General features: G+C 39.6%; 1 protein-coding gene across 17 annotated transcripts in view; it reads right to left on the reverse strand.

Moving 5' to 3' along the window:
- Positions 1 to 14909, reverse strand: part of LOC127427329 (nuclear receptor corepressor 1-like) — a 137778-nt gene that overhangs the window by 83953 nt on the left and 38916 nt on the right. For all 17 annotated transcript variants that reach the window (XM_051674922.1, XM_051674908.1, XM_051674901.1 and 14 more), the window contains 3 exons: positions 13525 to 13703; positions 13383 to 13437; positions 13048 to 13149 (listed from right to left, as the gene is read on the reverse strand). In XM_051674922.1, coding sequence (XP_051530882.1) covers positions 13048 to 13149; positions 13383 to 13437; positions 13525 to 13703 — 336 coding nt within the window. The remainder of the gene's footprint in view (positions 1 to 13047; positions 13150 to 13382; positions 13438 to 13524; positions 13704 to 14909) is intronic.

Below are 14909 nucleotides of genomic sequence, written 5' to 3' on the forward strand. Positions count from 1 at the left end.
CTTCTTCAGGTATCACCCTGGGATGATTTTTAAACAGTATTGAAGGAGTTCCCATCTATGCTGGGCACTTAATGGCTGCTTTTCTTTATTATTCAGTCCAAGTCATCCATTTCAACAACTTATTGGAAAAAATAAAATTTTAGTTTTGTAATGAAATAAATATTATGGCACAATTTTATTTTTGTCTATATATCTAATTGAGAAAATAAGCATTTGCCTTCAGATCAAAAGGTTTTTAAGATTATGAAAAACATTTCAGTCAAGTGACCCCAAATTTTAGAAAAGCAGTATACAGTGCATCCGGAAAGTATTCACAGCGCTTCACTTTTTCCACATTTTGTAATGTTACAGCCTTATTCCAAAATTGATTAAATTCATTATTTTCCTCAAAATTCTACAAACAATACCCCATAATGACAACGTGAAAGAAGTTTGTTTGAAATCTTTGCAAATTTATGTACATAAGTATTCACAGCCTTTGCCATGACACTCAAAATTGAGCTCAGCTGCATCTTGTTTCCACTGATCATCCTTGAGATGTTTCTACAACTTGATTGGAGTCCACCTGTGGTAAATTCAGTTGATTGGACATGATTTGGAAAGGCACACACCTGTCTATATAAGGTCCCACAGTTAACAGTGCATGTCACAGCACAAACCAAGCCATAAAGTCCAAGGAATTGCCTGTAGACCTCCAAGACAGGATTGTATTGAGGCACAGATCTGGGGAAGGGTACAGAAAAATTTCTGCAGCATTGAAGATCCCAATGAGCACAGTGGCCTCCATCATCCGTAAATGGAAGAAGTTTGGAACCACCAGGACTCTTCCTAGAGCTGGCCGCCTGGCCAAACTGAGCAATCGGGGGAGAAGGGCCTTAGTCAGGGAGGTAACCAAGAACCCGATGGTCACTCTGACAGAGCTCCAGCATTTCTCTGTGGAGAGAGGAGAACCTTCCAGAAGAACAACCATCTCTGCAGCACTCCACCAATCAGGCCTGTATGGTAGAGTGGCCAGATGGAAGCCACTCCTCAGTAAAAGGCACATGACAGCCCGCCTAGAGTTTGCCAAAAGGCACCTGAAGGACTCTCAGACCATGAGAAACAAAAATTGAACTCTTTGGCCTGAATGGCAAACGTCATGTCTGGAGGAAACCAGGCACCGCTCATCACCTGGCCAATATCATCCCTACAGTGAAGCATGGTGGTGGCAGCATCATGCTGTGGGGATGTTTTTCAGCGGCAGGAACTGGGAGACTAGTCAGGATCGAGGGAAAGATGAATGCAGCAATGTACAGAGACATCCTTGATGAAAACCTGCTCCAGAGCGCTCTGGACCTCAGACTGGGGCGACGGTTCATCTTCCAACAGGACAACGACCCTAAGCACACAGCCAAAATAACAAAGGAGTGGCTACGGGACAACTCTGTGAATGTCCTTGAGTGGCCCAGCCAGAGCCCAGACTTGAACCTGATTGAACATCTCTGGAGAGATCTGAAAATGGCTGTGCACTGACGCTCCCCATCCAACCTGATGGAGCTTGAGAGGTCCTGCAAAGAAGAATGGGAGAAACTAGGTGTGCCAAGCTTGTAGCATCATACTGAAAAAGACTTGAGGCTGTAATTGGTGCCAAAGGTGCTTCAACAAACTATTTCTAATAAATTTGCAAAGATTTCAAACAAACTTCTTTCATGTTGTCATTATGGGGTATTGTTTGTAGAATTTTGAGGAAAATAATGAATTTAATCCATTTTGGAATAAGGCTGTAACATAACAAAATGTGGAAAAAGTGAAGCCCATTCTTCCAAACAGAACTGGTGTAACTGAGTCAGGTTTGTAGGTCTCCTTGCTCGCACAAGCTTTTTCAGTTCTGCCCACAAATTTTCTATCGGATAAAGGTCAGGGCTTTGTGATGGCCACTCCAATACCTTGACTTTGTCTTTAAGCCATTTTGCCACAACTTTGGAGGTATGCTTGGGGTCAATGTCCACTTGGAAGACCCATTTGCGACTGAGCTTTAACTTCCTGGCTGATGTCTTGAGATGTTGCTTCAATATATCCTCATAATTTTCCTTCCTCATGATGCCATCTATTTTGTGAAGTGCACCAGTCCCTCCTGCAGCAAAGCACCCTGTGGCAGGGTGAGCAAGAGACAGACACAGTGGGTGTGGCATCAAGCCTCGGAGAGGCATTTATTGGAAACAATAATAAACGTAAAAATGACCAAAAGGGGTAATAAAGTGTCCAAGGGGCAACAGTGTTCATAATAAAAGGGGGAATCTGGCATCCTCGCGGTGAACGGGGCTCCGTGAAAGGGGCGGGGTAGTGTTCATAGGAAAGCCCAGGCACGGGCTGGGTCAGTCGGCCGCTCACGCTTCCCTCCAAAGTCCACGGCTCATGGGGCGTCGTCTTCACTGGCGGCCTGTCTTCCCAGGCCCGCGGCAAGCATGAGGGGAAGGCGACCCGGCATCTAGCCCGTCGGCGGCAACGTGAGCAGTTATATTATATAAAACTATATTTTGCTAATATTAAATCTGTGGAGTGGTTAAAAAATTAGTTTTAATGACTTTAACCTAAGTGTATGTAAACTTCTGACTTCAACCGTAAGATTTTGGTCATATCGCTGACCCATATTTAGAAGTTTTACCATTTCCAGCAAAAAAACAAAAAACAAAAAACAAAAAACTAAAAATTTTTTAAAAATTTTGTGACAAAAATGTCAGGTGGAGAAGAAGCTGAGAGAGAAAAACAAAACAAAATCTAGTACATTACAGATAGGGCTTGGTAAAAAACTGCTTGTCTGATTAATATGGATCTTTTTTTATGGGATTGTGCCCACTCTAAATGCTGTGATCATTTACCCTTAAATAAATCAAATTAATTGTGTACTAGTGGAGTAGATTTTTCCAGGCAGCTCCCTGCACTATACTTCCTTGCCTGTGACCCCCTTTCACTTCTGCTGGACCAGGGCCAGTGTCATGGAACTGTCACTTGCCCAATCGGGCAAGTGCTGTGTTGTTGTGATATCTTGCATGTGCTGATAATGTGTTTTTATGCCTTAAATATGCAATTAAATTACTTACTTATGCCAAACATTTGGTTTTCTGTGATGTATAAATGTTGTTGTAGAGAATTCTGTCTCCAAATATGTCACCACGGTAAAGTTAACTAGTTGGCTAACTAGTATTTTTTTTTTTTTGCCAGTGTGTGAACAGCTTGTAACGCAACTTAAATTAGCCCTTCCCGGAGTTCCTAGCTTGCATATTAAAGCCTGTAGACTGATTTTCATGTGAAGGGAGCGGGTCGGTTTTGCCAGGAAAATCCAAAGGATGTGACGTTTATGCGTGCTCCCGAGAGCCTTGCCTCGGTAATCGCTTCTCTTCCGCTATTCAACAGCGTCAACAGACAGTCTGCAACACTAGGTAACGTTATCTTAGAGATGGAAACCAGCAAACGTCCGGCTCCCAGCACAACATCGACTCCTACACAAACTCAGAGTAAGCCAAAAAAAACAAAACAAAAAATGTATCTACTGAATCCCATCTGGCTAAGTAGGAACGTGATCGTGCGAAAACTAGAGTGAACATCGGCAGAGCATTTGATTCCTGGATGGATATTTGTTCGGTTTTGGGGGTCAAAACTGACCCTGAATTGGCATTCATCTTATTGGACAGGTAAGCTTACATAACTGCAAAGCATGTGAAATATAGTGCCATAAGAACTGATCGGTGTAATTTTAGCTAACTTGATCTTGCCTGCTAACGCTGACGAATTGCAAGCTACATTGCTTCGTAACTTTCAAATAATTTCAACGACCTTCTCTTTATACTAAATGTCGGGTATGCTGATTCACAATAACTGACATAAACAATGTTAATCTGTAATTATTCAGCCAGGTAAACTACAATAACAGATGAAATGAATGCTAGACAATGTTCAAGATAATGCAAAAAGCTCCATTCATTAGTGTAACGTAACTTGGTTATACAGAAAATATATACAGTCTATTATTATAAAACAATAGCGCATCGATATATAAAAATGACAGTTGTGATGGAATCGCATCAATACTGAATTGTCAATATATTTATAATGTACAGTTTTTTTTTATAAACAGCTACTGTCATCATCCATTAAATTTAGCTAACAGCTATTGATAAAGCTGGCAAGCTAGCTAACGCCGGCAGGCTATTGTATAATTGCAGTCAGTGTATCATGCAAAGAAAAGTGATTATTTCAAACTACTGTCTCGCATAGTCAGCCTATATCCACACTTTGTTTTAGCCCTGTTCCAGCACTGGAGAGTCAAATAAAATATAGTCTCAAAGTTTGTAGTAAAACAATCATAACTGTGTAATTTTAATTATGCTACCTCATCTGTCAGCATGATGCTGGTGAATCACGTTCAGTCTCTTTGTACGTTACGTCATTGTTTTGGTCGATGCTCAAGTCCCTATGGAGTGTGTGCACGAGCGCAAGCAACAGGTAGCTGGCTGCAGTTCACTGGTGTCATTAATAACAAGTGTTTCTGAATCTTACATACTGCACCTTTAACATAGCTACACAGATGACATAGTGACATGTTTTGCACCATATGCCATAATTTTTTTGCAAAAGTATGAATTCATACTTTTATGAATACATAGTTCATGGAGTTTCATTATAATTGCAGAATTTCCTCTATTGCAAATGAAAAAGTTTGTTTTATAAAGAAAACAACGTAAAATTAAAAATATATATTTTCTTCCACATTAATATTATTGCTAAAAATAGAATTTTACATTTTTGTGGTGGGGACAGTGAAAAAGTTGGCAGGGCAAGTAAAAATCAGAACTACTGGGCCAGCAGAAGCAGCAAAAGAAGCAGCAGCAGCAGGAGGAGAAGGAGAAGCAGCAGCAGAAGGAAAAATATCAACCTAGCAAAGAAAAAAATAAAATTCTGTCAGGGCTCAACAATAAGAATAGCCCGCTGGCCCCGTGGGCCAATACGAGAGCGCTTCTGGCTTACAATCTTATATTTACTGTAAATGTGTAAATTAAAAAAAAACAAAACAAGTAATTTAGTTTATTTATAACAATATATTGCTAAAAATAATATTTATCATATTTTGTGGTCTGGACAGTGAAAATGTTGACAGGGAAGTAAAAATCTGAAGTTCTGGCCCAAATAGGCCAGCAGATAAAATCTTTACTGTTGAGCCCTGATCTATGAACCAAGCCTTTACCATAATAAGATTAATTAATTCACTAATTATTTAAAAGGTATATTGGTTAAATATTGTCTACTGTATTGGTTCGATTCACACTTTATAATGACCTTCATTAACAATATTAACAATGACTCTGGTCAACTCTTTGTTATGACCACTAAACTGTATAACCTAACCTATTTCCAACAAATCTGTGATAGTTTCATTTCTCCCAAATCATGCTGTTGTCTTTCTTCACACATAAAATACATTTCAACTCGTACACACAAATCACACATGAATTTTACAGTACCTTCATTTACGATTATCTGCCCCTAAAAAAAAAATGTCCCTTTCAGCCCATTATACATCCCAGAATGCTGTGCAGCAGAGGCCAAAGTTAGTGACAGGAACAGGCTGAGCAGGAGAGTGAGTCCTGGGCTGCCTGACAGCAGTGTGCGCTGGATCAGATCCTCAGCGGTGGGGCTGCTGGGACCCAGCTTGCAAGATCAATGCCGAATATTCCAAGAAAGTATGTCATGGGGTTGTTTGAGCCGGCTAAAGCAGCAGCGGCATCTCTATCTCACACACACTCACAAAAATGTGTGCACGCAAGCTAATCTGGGTGTCAGGGTCAGCCCAGGTAATCCCTGCAGGGTGGAGGGGGAGAGGAGAGTGGCCGATTTTTACCAGGCCCAGTCAGGATTTTGATTGGCACAGCAAGCTGCTCTACAACTTTCTCACTGGTGTCAGTACAAACGGCACATACCACTATGCAGAGCTCAGGAGGGGTGTCTTGCATACACACATTCTCCAGGCCTCCCTCTTTCTCTGAAAGAGTCAGGGCACTGGGGGGACCGCAAAACATATGAGCTGCCAATTAAGTTTTTTTTAGTTTTTTTTTAATAAAGGAATAAAAAGACATTTCTCTTATGCATATTGTCCTGGTTTGTACTCGCTCTCCCTCTCTCTAAAATGTTCTCTGGGGACTCTGGGAACAGAAACACAAGCAGAAGTTTGGAACAGTGTTCAGAACTCCACGTGAACTGAACTGAATTGACAAACATTTTATGGGTCTCTAATGTGGAGTAGGGTCATACACTCCACACACCCACACACTCAGTTAAGAGGCCCTATTGAGTATATACTCACATAAACTCCAAGCATTTTAAAGATTAGATAAAAATGATCTTGATTGTTCTCTCTGTTTAATCAGTATGTGAACATAGGAATCTTTCAAACAGGTGGTACAGGAAACTCCGACTGTGCTGTAAATTGAGCTGTAATGCAGATAGCCAGGTAGCTAAAGAAACACCGGGAGTCACTTATCTCCGCTGTTCTGTACGCACATGCAAATGAAAACAGCTGCACATACGCCCGCTCGCTCGAATCACCTGGGGCTTCTGAAGACTGCAGATTCAGGAAATGTGTGTGTGCAAAGCAGATCAGTTCATCTCCTCATTACTGTAGCTCAACTCCTGACTCAATCAGAATGAGCTTTATTGCCAAGTATGCTTACACATACAAGGAATTTGTCTTGGTGACAGAAACTTCCAGTGCACAAACAATACAGCAACAAGACAGATAATAATAAAAAAAAAAGAATAAAAATAAAAAGCGAATAGAAAATATAAATATATATAAAATACACAATAAGCCAAAAAAAAAAAAAAAATAATAATAATAATAATAATAATAATGTATACAGTACTGTGCAAAAGTTTTAGGCACTGAAAAATGTTGCATAGTGAGGATGTCTTCAAAAATAATACCATAAATAGTCCAGTAAACATAAAGCTAAATCAATATTTGGTGTGGCCACCTTTGCTTTTAAAACAGCCCCAATTCTCCTAGGTCACCTAGACACAGTTTTTCTTGGTTGCTGGCAGATAGGATGTTCCAAGCTTCTTGGAGAATTTGCCAGAGTTCTTCTATCTATCTATGTCTCAATTGCTTCTGTCTCTTCATGTAATCCCAGATTGACTCTATGTTCAGTGGGGGGGCTCTGTTGGGGCAATGCCATCTCTTGCAGAGCACCCTGTTCTTCTATTCTAATCTTTTCTATTTGCAAAAGTAATGTTTGGGAGTCTAAAATGTATTTTTCCTATTGGCACAAAAGCTGAAGATATAAATAACCATCTTAAGACAAATGTTTTTATGAAACACCTTAAGTGCCTAAAACTTTTGCACAGTACTGTACGTATGTATGTATGTATATATGTGTGTGTGTGTGTGTGTTTTAACTGTTCATGAGATGGATAGCCTGAGGGAATAAACTGTTCTTGTGCCTGACGGTTCTGGTGCTCAGTGCTATGTTGCGCCATCCAGAAGGCAACTTTTCAAAAAGGTAGTGGGCTTGGTGAGTGGGGTCCAGAGTGATTTTTCCAGCACTTTTCCTCATTCTGGAAGTGTACAGTTTTTGAAGGGAGGGCAGGGAGCAACCAATAATCCTCTCAGCGGTCCGAACTGTCCTTTGTAGTCTTCTGATGTCCGATTTAATAACCAAACCAGACAGTTACTGAAATGCAGAGGACAGACTCAATGACTACTGAGTAGAACTGTATCAGCAGCGCCTGTGGCAGGTTGAAATTCCTCAACTGGTGAAAGAAGTACAACCTCTGCTGGGCCTTTTTCACAATGGAGTCAATGTGGGTCTCCCACTTCAGGTCCTGTGAGATGGTAGTGCCCAAGAACCTGAATGACTCCACTGCTGCCACAGTGCTGTTTAGAATGGTGAGCGGGGTCAGTGTTGGGGTATTCCTCCTAAAGTCCACTATCATCTGCATGTTCAGCTCAAGGTTGTTTTGATTGCACCAGACAGCCAGCCATTCAACCTCCCTTCTGTATACAGACTCATCATCATCTTGTATGAGGCTGATGACAGTAGTGTCATCTGCAAACTTCAGGGGCTTGACAGAGGGGTCCTTGGCTGTGCAGTCATTGGTATACAGGGAGAAGAGTAGTGGGGAGAGCACAAATCCCTGGGGGGCACCAGTGCTGATTGTACATTTGCTGGAACTGAATTTCCCCTGTCTCACTAGCTGCTGCCTGTCCATCAGAAAGCTGGTGATCCACTGACTGATAGACGCGGGAACAGAGATTTGGTGTAATTTAGTCCAGATAATAGCTGGGATGATGTTGTTGGTGATAATGCATGTCAAAGACACATGCTTTCAACGACCTGCAGCCTCGGCTTGTGATCTGTGCGGCAGTGGTGCTTACAGAAGGCCTCTGTTGCACACCCTTTTATGCAGTGCAGTCTGTGTTGTTTACATAGCCTGAAATATAGCTGTAATTAATGCCAACTCCATACACCAGCTGCTTACACACAAGGGAGACTGAGGGCTAATTGAGTTAGAAGGGTCATGTAGCCGATCATCTCACCATGTGTATAATAATATCAAAGATATATTACTTATACATAGAGCAAACACTGTCCTTGCTCAGGCAGAAAGAATGCTGCCTCGTGAGCAATTACATCCCCAAAGCAAGAAAGGGATCGGGACAGATCGCATTATCTGTTGCTCTATGAATCTTTTGCAGTCATCAGTTTTTCACAGTTCTTCTCTGTCAGCATTAATATGTGATGAAACTTTGCCAAATATGCAAAAACAAAGCACAGGTACAATATCCAATTATGATTGTTGTTTTAAAGTCAACGTGATACAACATTCACAAACCTATTTTATTTCTGTAATGTGATTTACCACAGTGAAACTGACATTTACCGTTGCACAACAAAATTACGCAGCTGAAATACAATCATATCAAAGGTAATCCGTGTGATCAAGAATTTCGCCTGATGGACTTCCGGTGGTGAAGATATTCCTCCATGCAAATTGTGCATGGTGTTAAACTTTGGCTCATGCACAACAGGACCAGGAACGTGTATTAAAAAAGTAAATAGGGCCAATTTTGATTTCATGTTGACTTTAAACAATGTCCATGTCACAATCAGATAACCATCTAGTCTGGGTGACATGGCAATATTTGGCTTTCCTGAAACATCCAAGTATTACATGAAAGCCACAGTTACTGCACTCAAACACATTTTAAGTGAGAGTTTGAAATAGTGGTCGACCAATATACTGTATATCGCCGAGGCTGATAAATCAGACGCTATTTGGGATTTTTGAATTATTTGCATTGGCCCCAAAAAATTTCCGGTTTGGGAGATTAATTTCTTAAGCTGCGACGGTGCCAAGAATCACCTCCTTGCACGTGAAAGAGGTGTCTGAGACATGTAAATGACCTATCACAGTTCGTTTTGTTGCAACGTGCCATCGTGTTGCCACCTTAATAAACCAGTGTGAAACACACTGTGTCTCAATAAGCTCCCTAGCTCCCTATGTCGTGAATCCGTATATTGTGAACATGAATTCAGGCACTGGCAAGGGTGTTGATCCATGGAACATTTGGGACACTTATGACTCAAACACCAGCGACACAATTACGAGGTCACGCTTTTAAACGCAATTGGTATTGATCAGCAACATCACTTTATAAATGACACTATCGTGCATTTTCGTTTTAGACATAGTATTATTAAAGACATATGACATAATTAAAAAAAGAAACATACAAATGGGTAGTGTTGTCAAAAGTACTGGTACTTCAGTACCAAGTCGATATTAAAATTAAAAATATGTGTTTCTGCAGTACCAGTAGTACTGAGCACCGACTCTATCCAGTACCAGCGTGCAATATGACTGGCACAGGACAGCTTTAAAATGCTCACAGGCTCATTTTGAACATGTGCTCTGTTACTCCTTTTACACTGAAATGGAAAATGTATCAAATTTAAATTGTGACATGCCCTAGTGTGATTTATTAAACCGCTAACTGCTGCAATCTTAGCGTGGATGAGCTGCGTACTTTGAATGTATAAATCCGACCGCTCAAACACTGGAAACGCATCAGACATTGAGAATCATTCACGCTGTTTGAGATGACAAAGCGGAGCACTAATCCACTGTGAACCATGCAGCACATGTAAACTACATATATTTATATAATTAAATAACAATATTTGTGCTTTAATCTCAACACAAACTTTATTTATATAGCATTTAAAACAACAGAGTTGACCAAAGTGCTTCACAGTAAAACAATTTAAAACATAACATTTAGAAATTACCACATACACAAACACTAATAATCTAAAACACAAACACTCCAAAACTGTCTCCTACATTTCATTTGTCAGACTCAAAGGCCAGTGTAAAGAGATGAGATTTCAGATGTGACTTAAATGTGTTGCAAACTGTTTATCTGGAAAATGAAGATTCAGGCAAAAAATACTCTTCATAATAAATGCAACTTTCAAAATATAAGCTAGAGCCCTGAAATTGAAGAAATTGTGACAGAAATATATTACAAATGTATAGTAAAATTTAATATACACAGTAAAAATAATAATAATCAAGCAATATATCACAAGCAAGGCTGCTGTTGAATAAAAAAATGCAATGACATGTTGAAAAGTTCAATTTTCACTTGTGAAATGCTTTAAGAATGAATTGATTAGACACCATTTTGATGATGAAATTAAACTAAAACATGGAGTTCTGGAAAATAATAATTATTAAACTATAATTATTAAAAATAACTAAACTGGTGTGTTCAGTAGCACATTATAATATTAGCATATTTTTGCTGTGGTATCGAAAGTGGTATCGAGAACCGTGAAATTTCACTGGTATCGGTACTGACTACTGAAATTTTGGTACTGTGACAACACTACAAATGGGTATATTTTGAATCTTTATTTTAACATCTCTAATATTTAGAAGATTGCTAATGTTCATAAAAGAAAAACAATGGAAGATTCTCTTTTCTCTTTTAAATAGAAAATAAGGCTTTGACATCATATATTTACACTTGCGTTAATCCTCTAACGATTTGAGAGACTTCAGAAGACCTGATGACATTTCCGGTACGGGAAGATAGGCTGTTTCTCAAAGTGCGTTCTTACATTCTCATGGACTCGTTCGATGTCATCATCCACTGCCGAAGTTCAATTTCAATACTCAAGAGCGCAAGTACATAGAATGCATAAAATTACCCAGATGTGTTCTTGATCAGGCCGAATATCAAGGATGCATCGGATGGTGACTTGTGGGCAAGAACCCATTTGAAGACCCAGAGGTCATAGTGGCACTAAGGTGGCAGAAGGACATTTATCGTGTTTTCCCTCCAGAGATTCCCACTGTAAGCTCGTGAAAGTCTGATGGCTCATAAGAGTCGTCATTCTCCGTCAACATGTTGTTTTGTTGGGCATCATTTTAATAAAGTAATAAACTCATGGATAAGTGTTAACAGACTTTATTCTTTTAACATGTTTCTAGTCCTGCAAAACCTAATTTGTGTGATGATAATAATGCTTTCACTGGTGTGTGATAATGCCAGTTCTCTCGGTGGCTTCAAATGTGCTGGGATGGGCAATTGTGCAACAGGAAGATTGCACCTAATCTCAAAGCTTGCAATAGATGTGTTTTAAGTCCTTCCGAGTTCATTCTTTCAAGGTAGTTTAGCAAGAATTTAATAAGTCCGTTTTCTGCATTCTTAGCATTGAGAAACATCCACAGGGAGCAAAGATGCTCCCAGGTTCATATGGTGCATAGGGAGTGAAAGTAGAAATGGCTAACTTCCTGACCACTGCCCTGACTACTGAACTAGGGAGCAGATTGAGACGCACACACAGTCTCATTTAAACCATCCCACATATCAGAGCCACAACTGAAATATATGAGCTTATGATGTTTAAAGACCTCAGGCATTTCATTCTCTCTCTCTCTTCTCAAGAGTTGCCTGTAAATGTTAACTGTCTTTTCTAATGATGATAAGGCAAATGTCAATAAAACTTGAGTAAATATATTGCTAAATAAAAGTTCATAAATTTTTTAGATTTATATGTAATTTACTATTTATATTAAATTGTGTGATATATCAGTATAATATCGGCCATTTAAAAAAGAAAACATATCGCTTGACCTCTAGACTGAAACTGTTCCCTTTCTTTCTCTCTGTGGTCCCTGACAGCAGCATGGAGCCTCTCGGTTGTGCCAAACATATAAAACAGATTCCTGGAAAGCTGTGTCGCCCTCCATAAATCAGAGAGAGAGAGAGAGAGAGAGAGAGAGAGAGAGAGACTCTCAAAGCACAGATGCATTTTTGCCTGATTACCTGTGCGCACACACACAGTGAAACTCTTACAAAAACAACCACGAAACACACCCTCTCTTAAAAAAAAGAAAATACACAACTTTGCATTAGACAACTTTCAAAACACAAACACAGAGCCATTTGAAAACACACACAGAGGCAGAGGTTGGAATAGTGCATACTGAACACTAGTGGGCCTCTTTAGTCCTACAACACCATCAAATCATCTCAAAAGCAAAGCCTCTGACACAACAAAACACATTTTACCCAGAAGTCCAACTATTGCACACATATCCACAGAGTTAAAGAATACAGCAGGGTTTCCACACCTTTTGACCATTGAATTTCTGACTTTTTCCAGTGGTTCGTGATTACTGGGTAAGGGTTTTTAAAAATCGTTTTACAGAGATTGCACTCACAATCTCTATAATCTCTATACCAAATTCTGTCCAATTAAATATGTCAGAGCTGAGTACAACTAGAAAAAGTTCTATTCACAATAGATATTTCAATGACTTTTCCATAACTTTTAAAGACGTAAATATCCATTATATATTCATCAAAGCATTGAAATGACAATTTTACGATTTTACAAATTCACTGATATTTTCAGGTTTTCAAGGACTGTAGGAAAACTGATAGTAGTAGAAGGGCACAGTTGGAGGGGAAACAAACACAGTTTATTTATTTTTTTATACCTGATTCCTTCGTCGCCGACTGCCAAAGTTCCGTCGGACAAGAGTTTTATAGTTCTGACTCTTCTTAGTCAAATAATAGTACAGCACACAATCAGACACACACTGCAGAAAGATAGAAAGAGAATATATATACATCACTTGGATTTGAATCTGAGAAGAAAATACAATCAGCACTATAAAAAAACAATGTATGTGGGTGGGTAGGTGTGATCTTAGTCAGTAAAACCGTTACAGCGGTTCATTTCAAACATGCAGTGGTGAACATCCAGGGAAGGTCTGCATGTGAATGCAGTTTACAATACTTAAATAAGAAAAAAGACACCAGAATAACACACCTTTCTCTCCAGAAATGAAGCAATCAGCCAGAAGTTCTTTGGGTGCTGCACAAACCTATATACCAGAATAGAGAAAGTAAGAATATGAAACATGAGTCACACAAACTCACCATACACACTGATAGGAGCCACAGCTACTCACTTTTCCTTGAAGATCTCCTTCTCGTGTTCGGTCCAGACATTCATGAACTGGCGTGATTTGTAGACCTTCATGGGGTCATCCATCAGGCCGTTCATATTGATAAACTTCACTCTCCTTTGCTCTGAGTCGTACATCATGGGAGGAATAACGGACAACTGCCTCATTTGCTTCTCATTGTTCTGAGAAAGACACAAAGGTATTGAGGTCCAAGATGGTTCCGTAGCACTTGTTGACAATAGTCAATTCACCCACAGTCCATTCACTAAATGTCTGATGCATACTGCAAACAAACTGGAAAGCACTTGTAAAAAAATCATAAGCTCCAATCAGATTGTCCAGCTACAACTTAACTTCACCGAGTCAGACTGCACGTTTTTTTTTCCAGGCAGAAACGAAATTGTTTAAATAACACAGAGTTGATTATCAGCACTTGTGAGGAGGACCTAATTACAAATCACTAGATTTGCCAAAGTTAGCCAAGTTAGTGTGTCAAATCTTTGAATTATATTTGAGGCTCACAAACTGTACATAAATCAGCAATAAATAACTCAATAACAATGAGCATAACTGTATATTCTTCTTTGTTTTCTGAGTTATGTCTATGAAATACACTGACTAGCACTTTATTAGGAACACTATGGTCCTAATAAAGTGCCCGACGTGGTCTTCTGTTGTTGTAGTCCATCCACCTCAAGGTTTGTGTTGTGGACTCTGAGATGCTGTTCTTCTCACCACAATTGTACCGAGTGGTTATCGGAGTTACCGTAGCCTTTCTCTCAGATCGAACCAGTCTGGCCATTCTCCATTGACCTCACTCATCAACAAGGCATTTCAGTCCACAGAACTGCCGCTCACTGGACGTTTTTTGTTTTTGGCACCATTCTGAGTAAACTCTAGAGACTGTTGTGTGTGAAAATCCCAGGAGATCAGCAGTTACAGAAATACTCAAACCAGCCCATCTGGCACCAACAATCATGCCATGGTAAAAATCACTGAGATCACATTTTTTCCCATTCTGATGGTTGATGTGAACATTAATTGAAGCTCCTGACCCGTATCTGCATTACTTTATGCATTGCACTGCTGCCACATGATTGGCTGATTAGATAATCGCATGAATAAGTAGGTGTACTGGTGTTCCTAATAAAGTGCTCAGCGAGTGTATTTAGTGGTTTACACACATTTCTCCCCATTTCTAGTTTACAAAACGAACTGTGGTTGGTGGCATTACATTACATCACTCAGACCATCTCTTTCTGACTAAGTGGTCAGTTCTTGGCCAGAATAAGCTGCTAAGTAGACAAAACATTGTTGCAAGTCAAAAATCTGGCTACACGTTACTAACTTTACTCCTATGTAAATACTAACTCGGTGGCTCACAGGAA

Source organism: Myxocyprinus asiaticus, chromosome 3 (genome assembly GCF_019703515.2).
Source record: "Myxocyprinus asiaticus isolate MX2 ecotype Aquarium Trade chromosome 3, UBuf_Myxa_2, whole genome shotgun sequence".
In the NCBI taxonomy this organism is placed as follows: domain Eukaryota; kingdom Metazoa; phylum Chordata; class Actinopteri; order Cypriniformes; family Catostomidae; genus Myxocyprinus; species Myxocyprinus asiaticus.